Raw genomic sequence first — 15,409 nt, 5'->3', positions numbered from 1 at the left:
TAAATACGATAACGCGACTAATTTACGTGCTTTGTACGCGCTGGTGGTCGGTAACGTAACGTAACGTGTTTAGATTGGGAACGATGCGAAAGGGAAATAAAATGAAACGACAGTGTTAATCGTTATTAGACTATATTATTGGACGTATCCAACTATTCTTCACTAACAAATAATATTTATCGACAAACAACGAATCTCTATGAACTTACATTGTAATTTTGATTTTCGAATATTTTGATTCTCGATTTCCACTCCTTCGACGCTTTGTACCCTCGATCAGTGTTAGAACATCGCTAACAATCGCGTTCAAAAGAATACCAAACATAGTTACGAGCTACGATGATCGTTAATACAAGATGAGATCGTTTGCCCAACGTCCAATGGCTTTCCGTACCTTTTAAAAGGTGTTTCTTGTTCGGTGGCAAAATTTCTTATTATTTAAATAGGTGTCGCGAGACGATACATTGCGATTTGTTTGTCTCTTTCCATCGTTGAAATCAAACCGATCGTGTCGATTACAATTTCTTGTGTACACTCACGATTCACAGATACAAATACTGCATACAATCTTCGATCTCGATTAAACCGTATTATAAAAGTCTTGTACGAATACATCGGTCTTTTCGTTCCTCGAAAAATTGGAAACAAAAACGTTACAGAGCACGGCGTAAATATTAGAATCTCTATCGCATAAGTACTTATAAATATACGTATGTATTTAGATGAAAGCATTACATTAGGAACATTTGGTTTGCTGTATTCTAACGTTACGTTACAGCTAGCGTTACGCTTAAAATTATGGATTTCTCTTGGTAATGAACAATCGATACCCCTTTCCGTGGAAAAGGATTCTGTTGCGTACAAAAGCTATCCTTCTATGTTTCGAAAAAGTCTCGTAATTCCGTCGATTCGAAGAAGGTCGACGTTTGCATTGTAAAAATAATGATCTTCCATATTTCTGACTTTCACGAAAAATACTTTGGTACAGTGTGCTCTTATTCTTTTTTCTTTCGTTAAACGCCAATAATGAGTGGCCAACTCGTTCACGACGATACAACAACGCGAACGTAATCGTGTTCCGTCTCGTTGTTTTTCGTCGCAGATGTTCATAATTAGCATACTCGTCTATACGCAATTAGACAAAACTACGTTGATTTCCTGCGATGACCGCTCGTTATGTACGCGCGTGTGCACACGCACACACACGCACACACACAGACAGACAGACAGACACACACACACAAACACGCACGTGAGGGCACATGTACATGTTACTTTGCGCATCTTTTCTAAATATATGCATATGTATATTTATATTTTTATATATATATATATATTTATATGTATGTATGTATGTATGTATGTATGTATGTATGTATGTATGTATGCATGCATGTATATATGTATGCATGTATGCGTGTATGTATGTATGCATGTATGCATGTATATATAAATATTTAATAATTCGTCATCGAAACAGTGTTTAATTGTACTTCTGGTTCACCGAACAGATACATTCACTTTAATTACATCTATTTTTCGCTTTCCCATTATTCGCTAACAAAAAAATAACTAGAGGACCCTGAATCGTGGTACTTATTCGTCATAATTCAAATACTTATCGCGGTTGGCTGTATTCTCCCCGAATTTTGATTATTTCTCAATCACTTATACCTCTATGTTACGTACGTTACGTATTACGATATCCCTAAATGTAGTTTCGTCGCTTACGGTATTGCTTAACTTTAAATGTATAAACGATTTCGCACAATTCACGCACGTACATAGAAATGCTCGTACAAACGGAAATGTACAAACGGAATTCGTAAATGCGTGTAAATCTAATCGATTCGGATAGCGTTGGTCGAGTCCCGTACGGGATCATTCCGTTTCAATTACGCGTAATATTCTCACAAGTTTCGATTAACGCGGCATACCTCGATTAAGTAAAGCTCAACTTAGGAACGTGCTTTACGTTTATACGATAAAGTAATAGGAACTTAAGAAATCTTCGGTCCACCGACAGAACGTCGAATTTCTCGTGTTAACAATTTTCGAAGTGCGGTTGTCGCGGTAAAGTTCGCGTCGGACCGAGCTTAGAAGAACACGGATAATTAGCTGTTACGTCAGATAAGTAGTCGTATAACACGGTGCGTTATGTATATATCATTGTGCGTTCAGAATTTCTCATGACGCTTACGTAAAGTTTTCTACCAGAGCTATTATTGTCAGACGGTTGTTCAAAGTTTACGTAAGAGAAAAAAATATATACTTATGAATATATATATATATATATATATATATATATTTTTTTTTTTACCGTATTTTCATATACTTGTGTGCGTGTGCGCGTGCGCGCGCGTGTATTTCGTATTTAAAAGTATACGAAAATACGGTAAATTGTATATGTGTGTGTGTGCGCGCGCGGGTGTGTCGCGCGTGTATATAGAATATACACGCGCGTGTATAATTAATTCAGTCATTTTGCACGAAACAATATAGAGGAAAGAATCGAAGAAAAGGAACAGTTTTGTGTTTCGGACTATAATTAGGTGCCGCTCCGTTATCATCGAGTACCCCTACGTCGATCGATTCATCTTTCTGCGCTTTTCCGGGCTTTCGATCTTATTATAGTAATCTTATTATAGTACACATTGCGTGTAGGTTTGTCCGACGAAGCGTTAAAACGATCGAAATTTAATTCTTAACCGTAACGCGAAATCGGACACAAGGGCGGGAAATGTGTCGCTGCGATTGCACGAGTTTCCCTATTTTTCGTGAATTTATCGAAGAAAAAACGGGAATAAAGAGAAGCGTAGAAAAGTAAAAGGCACGTGTCCCGTGAAAGGGGTGCACGTAAATCCGTTCACCCTTCCGTTCGGCGGAGCCTATTCACAATACTTGGGTTAATTCTTAGCATTTTTTTTGTCCCCAGTATCGACCCTAATTTCACGATTTCGCCGCGTTTTACAAACTTTTTTCCTCGGTTCTTACATTCACGTCCGTTGGTTGGCACTTCTCGAACGGCGGCACGTTCCCATCTGTCGTCGTGGTCGTTCGTCGACAGGTCGGTGGAAATGAGACAGGAGAGGGAAGGGGCCGGCCGGTCGGTTACAATGGAGAGTCCAGGCGCATTTGCTCGCGCTAAGCTAGGAAAAGGGGAGCGGGAGGTGGAGAAGGGACGAAATCTTATAAAAGATTTCCAAAATATTGTGTAAATCGGTTGGGGTGCGTGCCAGGCCAGCTGAAAATTTGGGGTGAAATTCGTCGAAACGGTGAACGTGTGCCGTACCGCGCACCCGGCACGCTTCACGCGCCAACGATGGTGCTAAACAAATAAAGGGTTGCGCGCCATTTCCGCGGACCCTTTTCAAATCTCTGGAAACCGAATAACGGGGAACAATGCCGGTATTTTCACCCCGTTCGGCCAACTATTTCCCGTATCGCGGATTTCTCGATGTTCCCCCGTTCGAAAATCGTTGAACTGGAAAAAAAAAATGAGAAAAATAGACGTAGGTACGCGCGGCTCTTTCGCGCGAGAGCGAGAGAGAAGCGCGCGCGTGTTTGTCCTACGGAGAAAAACGAGGGTAAGATCGATGAAAGGATTCCACCGATTCGGACCTTTCCACTCCCGGCGGAGCTACGAATTTTTTACTCGTTGTTTCTCCGGTCTTCTAACGATATTTTCGAGGTAGCCGACGGCGGTATCGATATTTCGTTCTTCGCGCGATACAGTTTTTCGAGAAGACACGAACGAAGCCGTTTGCTCAATTTCGCGAGCAAATACGCGTCCGTTTTCAACCGTATCGTCGAATGAAAAAAAGTACGAACGCTACGGACGATGATATCGAGGCGAGTCTAATTACGAGCATGGATTTCTCGAACCGAGCAGAAATTGGGATCTCGTAACGGTCGTTGTCCTTGATGACGGTCAACGCTATCGTTTGTAAGATCGTACAACGGTGTTTCGCAAAATTCGCTGCGAAGCAAAATATTTCACCGACCTTCGTCGCGCCACGTGGATTCATTTGATCGACGAAGACGCCTGCTGCGGGTGTGGTAGTGGCCAGTGGTGGCGAAATTATTACGGGGGGATGAAATTTCCAAGTTGCCGAACGATAGGGGAAAGAAAGCGAACCTGGAAGCGAGAAGGAGACGAAAGGGTCGAAAGTATCGAACGGAGAGGGCAGAGAGGGCTCAAGAGGGGAGAGGCTTTGATAATTGTAATTCACTTCCTTGTCAGGGTATAAGCAGCGTTGCGGTTGTGGTGGTTGATGAGTAGGAGAAACCACCAGGGTGAACCGGGAAAATGGAGGGGTGCGTACGGTTCGATACCTTTCTTAAATTTACTACGAACTTCGAGAGCGGACTATCATCGCCGCCGTCTTCGTAAATAAATCGACGAAAGAACATTTTTCGCGATACATCACTTTTCCTCCGTTCTGGAAATTTCTCTACCGTTTTCGCAGAATTTAATCGATCCGCTTTCGAAAACGCGAGAGTTATCGAAATCTTCGAAAGAGACATCGAACAAGGATTCACCAAGGTTAAAGAGGTAGCGTTTGTATTTTCGTAATTTTATTAATACGACGTCCCTTTGGTAAGGGAAACGAATTTTTCTCTATCGTTAATTGGTCTTTGTTCGGAAACGTCGAGGTAGAATTTGTTGCGCGTTAATTAATATCCATCTAACGACGAAGGATAATGAAAAATTGTCGGTTTTGTCTACTGGAGGGAATTAGATTCCCTTTCTTGTAAACGCGTGTGCGTGTGCGTGCGTGTGTGCGTGCGTGCGTGCGTGCGTGCGTGCGTGCGCGCGTGTGTGTATCCCCCGTTTTCGGAGCTCTTGGAAACCACAAGATCTTATTGATTTTTATACATATCCCCGGTGGGTGTGGGCGGGTGGACATCCAATTTTCGGTGTGTACGCACGTTTGTGTGTTTGCGAACGAGAGTAGGGGTAGCTGTGTCGTTTACTCGTTTCTCGTCGGTTCGAGAGAGATAGGAACAGTTGCCTTCCGCCTTCCCTTTTCAAACCGTCGACTCGGCCATCAACCGAAAGAAGAACCGCGATATAGCGCAAGCGTTCCACGCGTCTTCGGATCGAGCTCTCCCTCTCGCTGAAAATTGACCAACCCGCTTTTCCTTTCGTTTGCCCATAAAATATTATCCCTCTCTATACCCTCTCGAAGATCGTTGAGAGAAAGAAACTCTCCCTTCCGCCTTTCTCCGCATCTCCCCGTTTTCCTTCCCAGATACTACTTGGAACGTTTTCTTCTTTCGAACACGTTCTCCAGCGATGAAAAAAATTTTCCAACTAGAAAGGAAACCGGATAGGGTCTTGTTTGACTTGTATTTTTTGCTCGATAAAGTAACAAAGGAGCGGGACACGCGAGCAATTTGTCACATGCGACGCGACGGGACACGATTTGTCCCGTTTTCGAAAATTCGTAGGAGCGGCACCCTTTAAAACGCAAAGTGGCGAAGTCGATCGATCCGACGGTTAAACGGTCGAGACAAATTGAATCGTAGAACTCGATATCGTGCAGCGGCAAACGGTGAAAATTTAACGAAGACGCGAGAGAGCGCGAAATCGATGGAAAGCAGAAAGAAATCGTTCAACGTATCTCTGTTCGTAAATATCGTTTCGATCGTACGTATCCTAAATTATAACGAATCGAAGGAAAACTATGCATAATGATACAAAGGAGAGGTAAAAGATGAAAAAAAGTTCATTGGTTCCGCAGTCTCGTATAAAAATATATGCGATCGATCTTGCATCGATGAAACAATTCGAGGATAGTTGTCGCGTATATATATGTTTTTCTTTCGACTACATCGAGTGACTAGATCAATGTTTGGAATTGTAAATCGTTTCGAAAATGACTAGATGAGCTAAAAGTAATTTCTCTAGATAGGCGGAACACTCAGACGAAACGTTACGCTTATCAAAACACATACGTTCGTACAATAATATACTAGAGATTATGTATATACATTATATACGTATATGTATATAATCTTTGTAAATAATACGCGAAACGCTCTTAATCTAGGTACTTAGTTACAAATGTATCAATAATATATGTATACGTGTATACAGCTACGTATACGTACACATATATCAGCGATAGATATACTTTGTGTTTCCATTTTTATTTAAAGGGGTAAAATTTGATTTTGCGCTCAATTTTATGTTAGTCAAGGCAATGCTAGTTTCGGGACGCTGTTTTCGGTCGAATAAATCCCCCGGAACGGGATCGTCATGATTTGTAGCGCGTTGGAACGACAACGCCGAATGCTCGCGAACTGCTCGCGAAATGCTCGCGAAATGCTCGCGAAATGCTCGCGAAATGCTCGCTGAACCAAGAACGCGAAAGTCTGGTAACGTTCGATCGCGTCACGCGAAATAGTCCGGATGTGGCGAAATAAATTGCAGCCAGCGGGCGCGTAAAACCATGACGCCCCTGAACTCGCTGTCCAATTTATTATCGGCTGCGAGTCGTTACGATAATTAAAATCTACGACCCTCGTACTCGCGCACGGGCCATTAAGTGCACAATATGCGTATTTCCATGGGATGCAATTAAGAGGGTGCCGATTTACATGGACGCACGCGTTTTGCATGTCACACCGTGCGTTCGGTACGTGGGGTGAGAAAAATGGACAAAGAGGGGTACTCGGCAGACGCGTGCGTACACGCATGCGAGTTTCCCCCCTTCGGGTCGTTTCTCTTGGACTTTTTCGGAAAAATCCCGGCCAAGGTCGCGACCTCTTCCTCTTTGACCTTCCCACCGAGGGGACCAGATGCGTGTTACCGAGCGCTCGGTCAGGCCCGTCTCGTCCGCTCGACAATGCCGCTAAAAATTCCATTTTCCCTACCCAAATTTCTCCCCGTCCCTCTCTCTCGCTTTTCCTTCGACAGCCTCTTCTCCTTATTTTCGTATCCCCCACCCCTCCACCACCTCGCCCTCCCTCCGCGGCCCTGGTCCAACTCTCGCTCTCAATGGATTCGTAATGGCCGATTCCTCCGCGTCCCCTAAAATATGTTAATGCGAGCGTGCGCGCATACTAATTCGGGCGAATTTTCGCTGGAAAGCCCGGACGTACCCTGTTAAATGGCGCGGTCGTTCTCGAATTTCAGCTGCCCCGGGGAAATTTTTATGGGCTTTGAGACAAAAGTGGTTCCCCCGGTCGGTCGAACGGGATTGCCGTTTTCGGTTCCGATATTACCATAAATCGTGATCGGGCGAAACGCGTCACCGAGTTTCGAAAATGTCTCCGAACGGCGTAATTTCGTCCGCGCGAGAACGGAGCGATTACGAGGAGCTCTCGCGAGTTTGTAAAATGGATAAACAAACACGGTACGCGAGTCCGAGTATTGTAATTCGTCGAACAAATAGAAGAAAGTCGTCGAACGAGACGCGTTATTATTTCATAATCCAAGGTCAACATCGCGTGGGCGTGCATCGAGGGTCGAAACGTAACTCGCGTGTTTGTTCGTCGAAGGGACGAAGACCCTACCGGTGCAAGGAACACATTTTGGGAGGCGAGTTACGTCCGGGACGGCTGCACGCCTGCCTATCGGGCAATCGTTGCAAAAACAGCTGTCTTTTCGAATATTTCGATCGAACGTTCGCAGATCGTTCTCCTTACCCGATGAATTGAAAATGGAACGAAACATCGATCGTACACGGTGCGGTTATTGCGCGCTGACGAGTATATTCGGTGTACGGTTTTTTTTGTTTCTTTCTTCCTCGAAAACAGCGATTTCGTTTACGGACGAAAAAGGAAATTGCCATTACGATGCCGAGAGGATTATTCGTCGTACGAGTATTTCTATTTCTTTCTTTCTTTCTTTCTTTCTTTCTTTCTTTCACGAACAACGGAGATATCGAGGCTTGATTCTCGGTTTCATTGGCTGCAAGGCACGAGGTTGAAACAGCTTTTCTCGAAAGGAACTTGGCATTTCCAACGTCGTCGTCGAGACGTTTTCCGCAATTTCTTCGTAAACAAACTAGACTATGTAAAATCTTATCGTTAGATAGGTAATTGGAGAGACGTTGGTTCAACCGTAAGTAAAATAGATTATAAAATTGGAAATCGTACAGCCGAATACTCCCGAGTGATAGTTGAATCTTTGACGCCGTTGCGTCTCGCCGCGTCGGGAAGAATTCGTCGCGTGCCCGTGTATGGTATTCGCGACACCCGAAACGCTATAAATAACATTTAAAGTATTTTAATTCTATGCAATGCGTTGGCTGTGTATACGATTGTACTTTTCGTTGCGGGTTATACTGCGACGACCCTGAGTTGATTGGCTCCTCTGCGCATTGATATCTAAATATCGTGACCGTACATATCGAGACTTTTTCTATCTTAGATTTTCCATAGAATTGTTCGTTCCGCGCTCTTTTTTATTTTTACTCCACCGTTACGCGTACTTTATAAATAGTAGCTCTCTGAAATCTTCTTCTCTCTTATCTTTCGAATCTTTGCTCGTACGTACGATACGTGCACGTACAATGTGTGTACAAATATGTTCAAAGTGTGTACGTGTGTACGTGTATGCGTGTGTATCGGTGGGTGGGTGTGTGTACATATAAAATATTGACTAGCACAATCGTGAAAAAATGAAGATTATCGACATCGATAAGGTACGTTTATATCCGATGCCGCTTAATCGTCGACGTGGCGTCGCATATATAGTAGTATTACTCTCTTTGTTTTCTTTTGTTCCGCTTTACTCGTAATTGCCGGACTCGAGCGAAATAAAATTGTTATTACGAGAATAATGAAAGGAACGAAGAAAACTGCTGCCCGAAGGGACGGATACGATCGGATACGATCGGCCGTTCTTCGGAGACCCGTCGCGTTTGAAATAGGAACTTTTTCTCGATCACGTGTTCGTATTACATCGTTGACTATTCACGATATAACGTTTTCGAACTGAAACGGTACAATAACGTGGCATCCAAACGCCGGGCCCTTGTTGCTCTTTGGAATACTCGTGGTCGAGCGAGACGACTCGAATGCGCGGTCGCTCGTTGGATTTTCAATGGAGCTTCGATGAAAACTAGCGGGGAACAAGTAGGTAGCACGTTCCGCGGATCGTTGCCGGTTGCCCGTCGCTCGTCGCTAACTCGTTAAAGGAAACTCTCGTCGAACCGGCGCGCAGGTATTATATATGAAAAATATAAACTTTCGCTAACTATTTCCTTAGACGTTAAATAGGAACCAATGACACGTGCTGAAATCGTAGGCGCAGAAACGAGTCGCAAAGTATCTCGACGGAGCACGGCGAAGAAGAGACCGGGCTCAAGCGGGACTGAGGGTGAAGGAGGCAGTCAGCGCGTTACCGATTCGCGATTTCACCGGCAAATAAACCAGTGCCGGTGCGAATCGTTTCTCCGATCCGGATTCCTCGCCAGGTTTCACCGCGTCCTGTTCTTCTATCAAAAAGGGCTGCATGATCGTTTTATCGGTGTTGGATTCGACGTCTTGCGGCATCGCGTAGCAAGCCGGCAGCTTGTGCCTGTTGGCAAGATCCTTGAGACTCTTGCCGAGTTCGGCGATCACGCTGTCGGTGGGGTCGCCGATCGCTTTGTGATCCTTTCTAACGTGCTTTTTGATTCGGTTCAAGTTGGTCGTGGCGTAGCCGCACTGGGCGCATTTGTAGACACCCTGAGGAGTCACCCGTACCGCGGTGTCCTCTCGTCGTTGGCTCGGGATCGATTCGGGTATCGGTTGGTCGGCTGGGACTCGCGGAACCGGCTCCTCCTTCGTCTCCGTATCGAATTTCCCTTTGGGTTCGTTTGAATCGGCGTCGAAGCTCGAACGATTCGGAACCGGGGGTTGAAAGTGCGACAACAACACGGGGAACTGATGGGCCGCGAGCATGTGCCGATGCAACATCTCCGGCCGATGAAAACCTTGCGAGCAAATCGGACATTGAAGCGAGTTCTCGCACTCGGGGGCGACGTTCTCCTGGGAATTGGCGTGCGATCTCTCGTGAAGAAAGAGGAACGGCAACACGGTGGTCGCGAAATTGCAATAGGAGCAACGGTAGCTCTTCGATCGTTGATCCTCCGACGACGTACCGAGCAAATTCGAGAGTACCTGATTTCCGAAGCCGGCGTAATCGGTGGACTTGATCTGTTGGGAGATCTCGAATCCGTTCGGTATCTTGAGATTCGAGCACTGAGCGGTTTTCGAGGCGTTGAACACTCGGTTCCCGGTACGGGGCGTCCCTTGGTATTGCTGTTCCATTTCGCGCCATTTCTCGATACCGATTTTCCCGTGATCGCCCATCAAGTGAGCCTTCAGCCACTTTATGCTGCGGAACCTTCTGCTACAGATGGGACAGACCTCCGTGAAGTGGGTAAAGTATCGGTGGCTGAGATCCCCGAGTTGTTCCGGTTTCAAGGCCGCGTCGTCCGCGTTCGTCGGCTCGTGAGTTTCCTGTTTGGTCGTCCCGGGGGCGTTTTCGTCGACGATACCGTGGGTGTTGTGCTTGTGAACGCGCAGGAAATACTTGCTGCACAACTCCTTGTTGCAAATGTTGCAGATCACGCCGCCGATCTGAGCCCCGTTCTCGATCTCGATACCGTGCATTCTCTGCATGTGCGTCTTCATGAAGTACTTGTTGCACAGTTCCTTGTTGCATATCTCGCAGTAACTGGAAGTCGGGGTCATCGACGTCACTTTCCTCTCGGAGGAGGGAGTTTGACCGGAGGAGTTGGACGAGGCGGCGGTGGCTGTGGCGATGGCGGTGACGGTGGCGGTGGCGGTGGCGGTGGCGGTGGCGGTGGCGGTGGCGGTGGTAACGGCAGTGGGGGTGGTGGTGGCGATGGTCGCGGTGTTCGGGCCGCGAAAAACCGAAGCGGAAATAGCGGTTTGATGTTCGTCGGCGACGTGCCTTCCGAGAGCGTCTTGGTTCGGATAATCTTTCCCGCAGAGAGCGCAAAAGGCCGCGGAGGTCGCGGAGGTCGCGAGGCTCAGGGGCGACTCGTTCGGCGGCGAGGATACGGAATCCTCGGCGACGACCGCGTGTTCCGTGGCCATATGCAGGTGCAAAACCGTTCTGGTGTCGCACTCTTTTCCGCAGACGGTGCACGAGGATTCCTTGCCGGACTTCAATCCGTTCAATTGCAAGAGCATGGTCTGGAGTTTCTGTAGATCCTCGGAGATCGAGTCGTTCCGTTGATCCGGCGTCTCGGAGTTGCGCTCCTGTTGTTGTTCCTCGGTCTCGTGCATTTTTCGGCAGTGGGCTCGATAGAGACCGATCGTTTGAAATCGTAACCCGCAAGGTTTGCACTCGTAATCGTCCCCCGGTCGATCGTTGGACTCCGTGCTGCTGGTGCTCTCCGTCACGATCAAATTCAACGGACTGGTCTGCACTTGGTGCCAAGTGGCCGCCGAGGCTGGATTGCTGGGCGACCTGTCGTTGTCCTGGACGACGATCCCGTGCCTCTTCAGTTTGTGGGTCCTGAGGAAGTACTTGTTGCAGTACTCTTTGCAGCATATCTCGCAGAACGCCTCCGGATTTATGACCCCCAAACGACGCAAGCGATCGGCGTTGAAGCCGGCGTCCCGTGCCTGTTGAATCGATCGAGGAGATAGGTGTCTGGGTGCCGGGACGAAGCTCGCGTCCTCCTGTTCCATCCCGTATTCCTGCTTGAAAAGCGTTTCCATACCTCCGGGGCTGTCCCTCGGCGTTTCCCTGTCCTCGTTCGGTTCGTTGAGCGAGATATCGATTCGCGGTTCCTGGTATTGGTCCGGTAGCTCCGTGTGCATCTTTTGTTTGTGTTTGCGGACCGATTCCTCGTTTTTGAATCGTTTTTGGCATAGATCGCAGGAGACGTTCGGCGCGTTCGATGTCGCGGGTAGTTCGAGCTTGACCACCCCGCCGGGAACGTTTCCCGGATAAATCCCGGTGTTGTCCATCGTGCTCGGACCCGGCGAGTCCGCGTATATCCCGTGCTTGTTCGCCTTGTGGGTCTTTAGGAAATACTTGTTGCAAAACTCTTTGTTGCATAGGTCGCAATACGCGTCCGGATTGAAGATCCTGACCGGGACCGGGGGCGCTCCTATCGACGGTCTGACCATGTGACCGGGCTCGGAGAGCGGGAACGCCGGTAGAGGTAAATACTGGGCCAAGCTGGCGCCGGGGAAACCGGAAAACGGTGCCAAGTGATTCGGTAACGCGTGACCGGGCCAAAACTCTTCGTTATGCGCCTGCGCGTGCGCGTGTGCGTGCGCGTGCGCCTGCGATTGCGATTGCGATTGCGATTGCGTTTGCGATTCCGATTGCGATTGCGATTGCGATTGAGATTGAGATTGCGATTGCGATTGCAATTGCAATTGCAATTGCGATTGCGATTGCAATTGCAATTGCGATTGCACGCGTTGCCCCGTACCTAGCCAATTTGTCGCAAAGTTTTTCACGCTGAGAAGATTGACGGCAAGTTCTTCCGATGGTTCCGGTCGACGAGGCGCGGCCGCCTTGGTCGCGGAACCGTGTTCGTTATCGAGATGAAGGTCCAGCGTTTCTTTGTCGTCGAAAAACCGCGCGCAATACGGGCAACGAAATTCGTCATCGAGGTTCTCGTCGCGCATCGACGATCGACTCGGTACGGGCGACTGCGACGACAGCTTACCTTCGCTGTCCTCGTCTTCCCCCTCGCCCTCGCCCTCGCCTTCGCCTTCGCCCTCGCCCTCGTCATCGTTTTCGCCCTCGTCCTCGTTCGATTCCTCGTGGCCGCCGCCGCCGCCGCCGCTGCCGCTCGTCAAACCGGAGGAGAACCTTACGGGCGTCGATTGTTTCCGCCTCTTCTTCGGTCCCGTCGAATCCGTGTCGACGCGAACGCGTTTCCTAAGGTCGCCGCCACCACCGCCGCCACCGCCGCAGCCGCCGCCGCCGCCGCGTTCTCCACGCTCCCCGCAACTCGAGCCGTCGCTGTCCAATTCCGTCAGCTCCGACATCGTCTCGGGTCTACGCGATCTTCTCGTGCACTTGGATCTCGTCCCTCTGCCGAATAGAAAAATTCGCTCCCGTTATTGGAAGTGGTGAAATCGGTGGCACGTTCGCGATCGCGATCGCGGTCGAGAACGAGATCGTTGCTCGGCTCCTCTTACCCCGTAGGCGTTTCGATCCCGCGCAAAAATCGGCGCCCGTTGAGCATCGTCGTTTCAAGGTCGATCGACGAACGTCGTTGAACGCGAACGAAGCGGCTCTCGGCCGACGCGCGAAACTTTATCGCGCATTTTTATCGAAGAAATTGCGCGTAGATTGCACTTTCTCGTTACGGGCGCACCGTAGACCGCCACGGGTACGATCGGTTCGGCTCGGTTCGTTCGAGACGTCGCGAACGTTGGTGAGACGTCATTGGCACGTGTCGCGAACGAGGGTAGGTAAACCGAGGGTAGGTACCTTCGAACGAGCTCTCGAACGAACGCGGAGCGCGCGCTATAAATTTTACGATTTCGTCGGAAGGAAGGAAGGAACGAAAGAGAAAGGTCGATCGATCGGATCGGTGGAGAAACTCGGAAAGGGGAGGAGAAGGTGGGTTCTCGACGCGAGCGAACGAGCAGCGAGCAGCTGCCGACGGAACTCGAACGAAATTTTCAACGATCTCTCGCGGGCTTACGCCTCTCTGGACTCTCCCAGGTTACTGTTAGGTGCAGCCACGGTGCCCTATGAAGGGCCTGTCGCATCGTTTTCGTCCCTACCACCTTCGAAGAGCCACCGCACAAATAGCCCCCACCACCGCGCTAACGAAGCAGCGTTCGCTACGATCCCCGCACGGATCGTTTCCGAAACGGCGGGAGCGATTTCATGTTCGATCGATCGATCGATCGATCGATCGTAGTCGCGGCGAGGACGCGAATCGGACCGTTGTTCGAAATTTCGATGTCGCGCGCGTGCGGCTCGGAAGGCAATTGGACGATAAACGGAAGCGGGGAACCCGCATTTTCGAAGCTTTCGACGATTCTCGCGTAAATACGCCCGTATGGGCGTATCGCGAAGGAACCCTTTGCACCGTTTCTGCCGAAAATTGGGAAAAAGGGTATTCTCGAAAGGGTACGGGTCGTTGAACACCGGGGAGAAAACGTGGATCGTAGATGCGCGCAGCTCCCGCACGTGTCCCTTCTCCGCTCCCTCGAATCGTTTCGCGGGGTAGCGTTGCGTGGGCGTATCGCGCGGCTCGCGGTAAACAACGTTTTAACCCGCGAAAATAACGACGCCACGGGCAACATATGCCGCCCCGTGGACGACCGTAAACTCGCAGCTGGCAGTTCGTGGAAACGAAGCCACGATAAATAATGCCTTTTGGCCGGCTTAACGTCGTAACTAACATCGAATGCCGTGCAATCGATGCGATTCGACGAAACGACGCGACGCGACGCGACGCGAAGTCGAGCGGCTCTCGATGCGAACGCGACGAGTTTCGTAGCTCGCGAAATACGGAAGATAAGATCTTGGACGACGCTTATCGTACTTGACGAGGAACGAGCGCGCGGCCGAATATTCCGAACCCGGAATTTCGCGAATCGATAAGGGGACGCGAGAAGGGTGAATTGTACGAGTTCCGCGCGGCTCGTTCGATCATCCCTGTTCTTCGAGTCGAAAGAAAAGCTCGCAAACTTTTTGCCCGCGTGTGCGAGCACGAGCGCCCGCGCGCGCGCGCGCGCGCGCGCACGCGAATGCGTTTATACGCGATTTCAGTCGAGGCCTATTGATCGAGCGTAAACTTCGTTGGTCCGCACACGCGCATAAGTCGGACCGTAAACAAGACAAATATCGTCGCGCTGCGCCTGAAAATCTCTCCGCCCAGCCGTTTTTCCTTTCAACGGTCGAGGCGATTTCGCGTTTTCGATCGTCTTTGCGAGAATCGCGGGCTCCTCGACGGCGAAAGATATCGGGTCAACGAGATCGGCGGTAAATCGTCGAACGACTCGAACGAATCGTCGGTCCGAAAGGCTCGAAATCGAACCGGTCGCGTATTCGGTATTCGTTCCTCGGTCAAAGGAAGAACGATGTTCGCGCGCGAACCCGATCGGGCGTTACGCTCGTACCTGGAATCGCGAACCTATGGTAAACGGTGCGATTCGCATAAAAGTGGGGATCGCGGAAAGTTGGATCTGCGCAATGCGTGTCGTCGGATGAACCACGTGGAGTATTCGCATGCAAAAGACGTCAGCGGATATCGGACGGTCTTTTAGTCTTCCCCGAATGGGCAACGGTGTAGCGTCGTTTTACGAATTTCAGCCGGCCGGTCGCGGTGATTTCTCGTTTTTCTCGATACGCGACACCGTAACCGAACTCTCGCCGTCTTTCCTTTTCCGCGAAAAGGGCTTCCCGTGGCGAAACTCGTTCGGTACGCGTGGTACGAATTTCGCGGAAATC

The 15,409-nt window shown here is 49.1% G+C and overlaps 1 protein-coding gene across 1 annotated transcript; it reads right to left on the bottom strand.

The window, feature by feature from the left end:
* Positions 1 to 9,318: 9,318 nt before the first annotated feature.
* LOC143151686 (uncharacterized) lies at positions 9,319 to 13,184 on the bottom strand. Its single transcript, XM_076321037.1, has 4 exons — positions 13,138 to 13,184; positions 12,376 to 13,030; positions 10,851 to 12,231; positions 9,319 to 10,763 (listed from the first exon to the last, which is right to left on the bottom strand). The coding sequence occupies exons 1-4, from the start codon at positions 13,182 to 13,184 to the stop codon at positions 9,319 to 9,321; spliced, it is 3,528 nt and encodes a 1,175-aa protein (XP_076177152.1).
* Between the last annotated feature and the right edge of the window lie 2,225 nt (positions 13,185 to 15,409).

This window comes from Ptiloglossa arizonensis, chromosome 9 (genome assembly GCF_051014685.1).
Source record: "Ptiloglossa arizonensis isolate GNS036 chromosome 9, iyPtiAriz1_principal, whole genome shotgun sequence".
Classification (NCBI taxonomy): Eukaryota; Metazoa; Arthropoda; class Insecta; order Hymenoptera; family Colletidae; genus Ptiloglossa; species Ptiloglossa arizonensis.
This window is presented reverse-complemented; position numbering and strand designations above follow the sequence as displayed.

Bases quoted from the DNA above. Each gene is read 5' to 3' on its own strand.
- LOC143151686 (XM_076321037.1), bottom strand. From the start codon at position 13,184: ATGCTCAACGGGCGCCGATTTTTGCGCGGGATCGAAACGCCTACGGG. The intron at 13,031-13,137 runs GTAAGAGGAGCC...TCTATTCGGCAG, and splicing joins GGGATCGAAACGCCTACGGG to AGGGACGAGATCCAAGTGCA. The intron at 12,232-12,375 runs TCGCAATTGCAA...GCGCAGGCGCAT, and splicing joins AATTGCAATTGCAATCGCAA to AACGAAGAGTTTTGGCCCGG.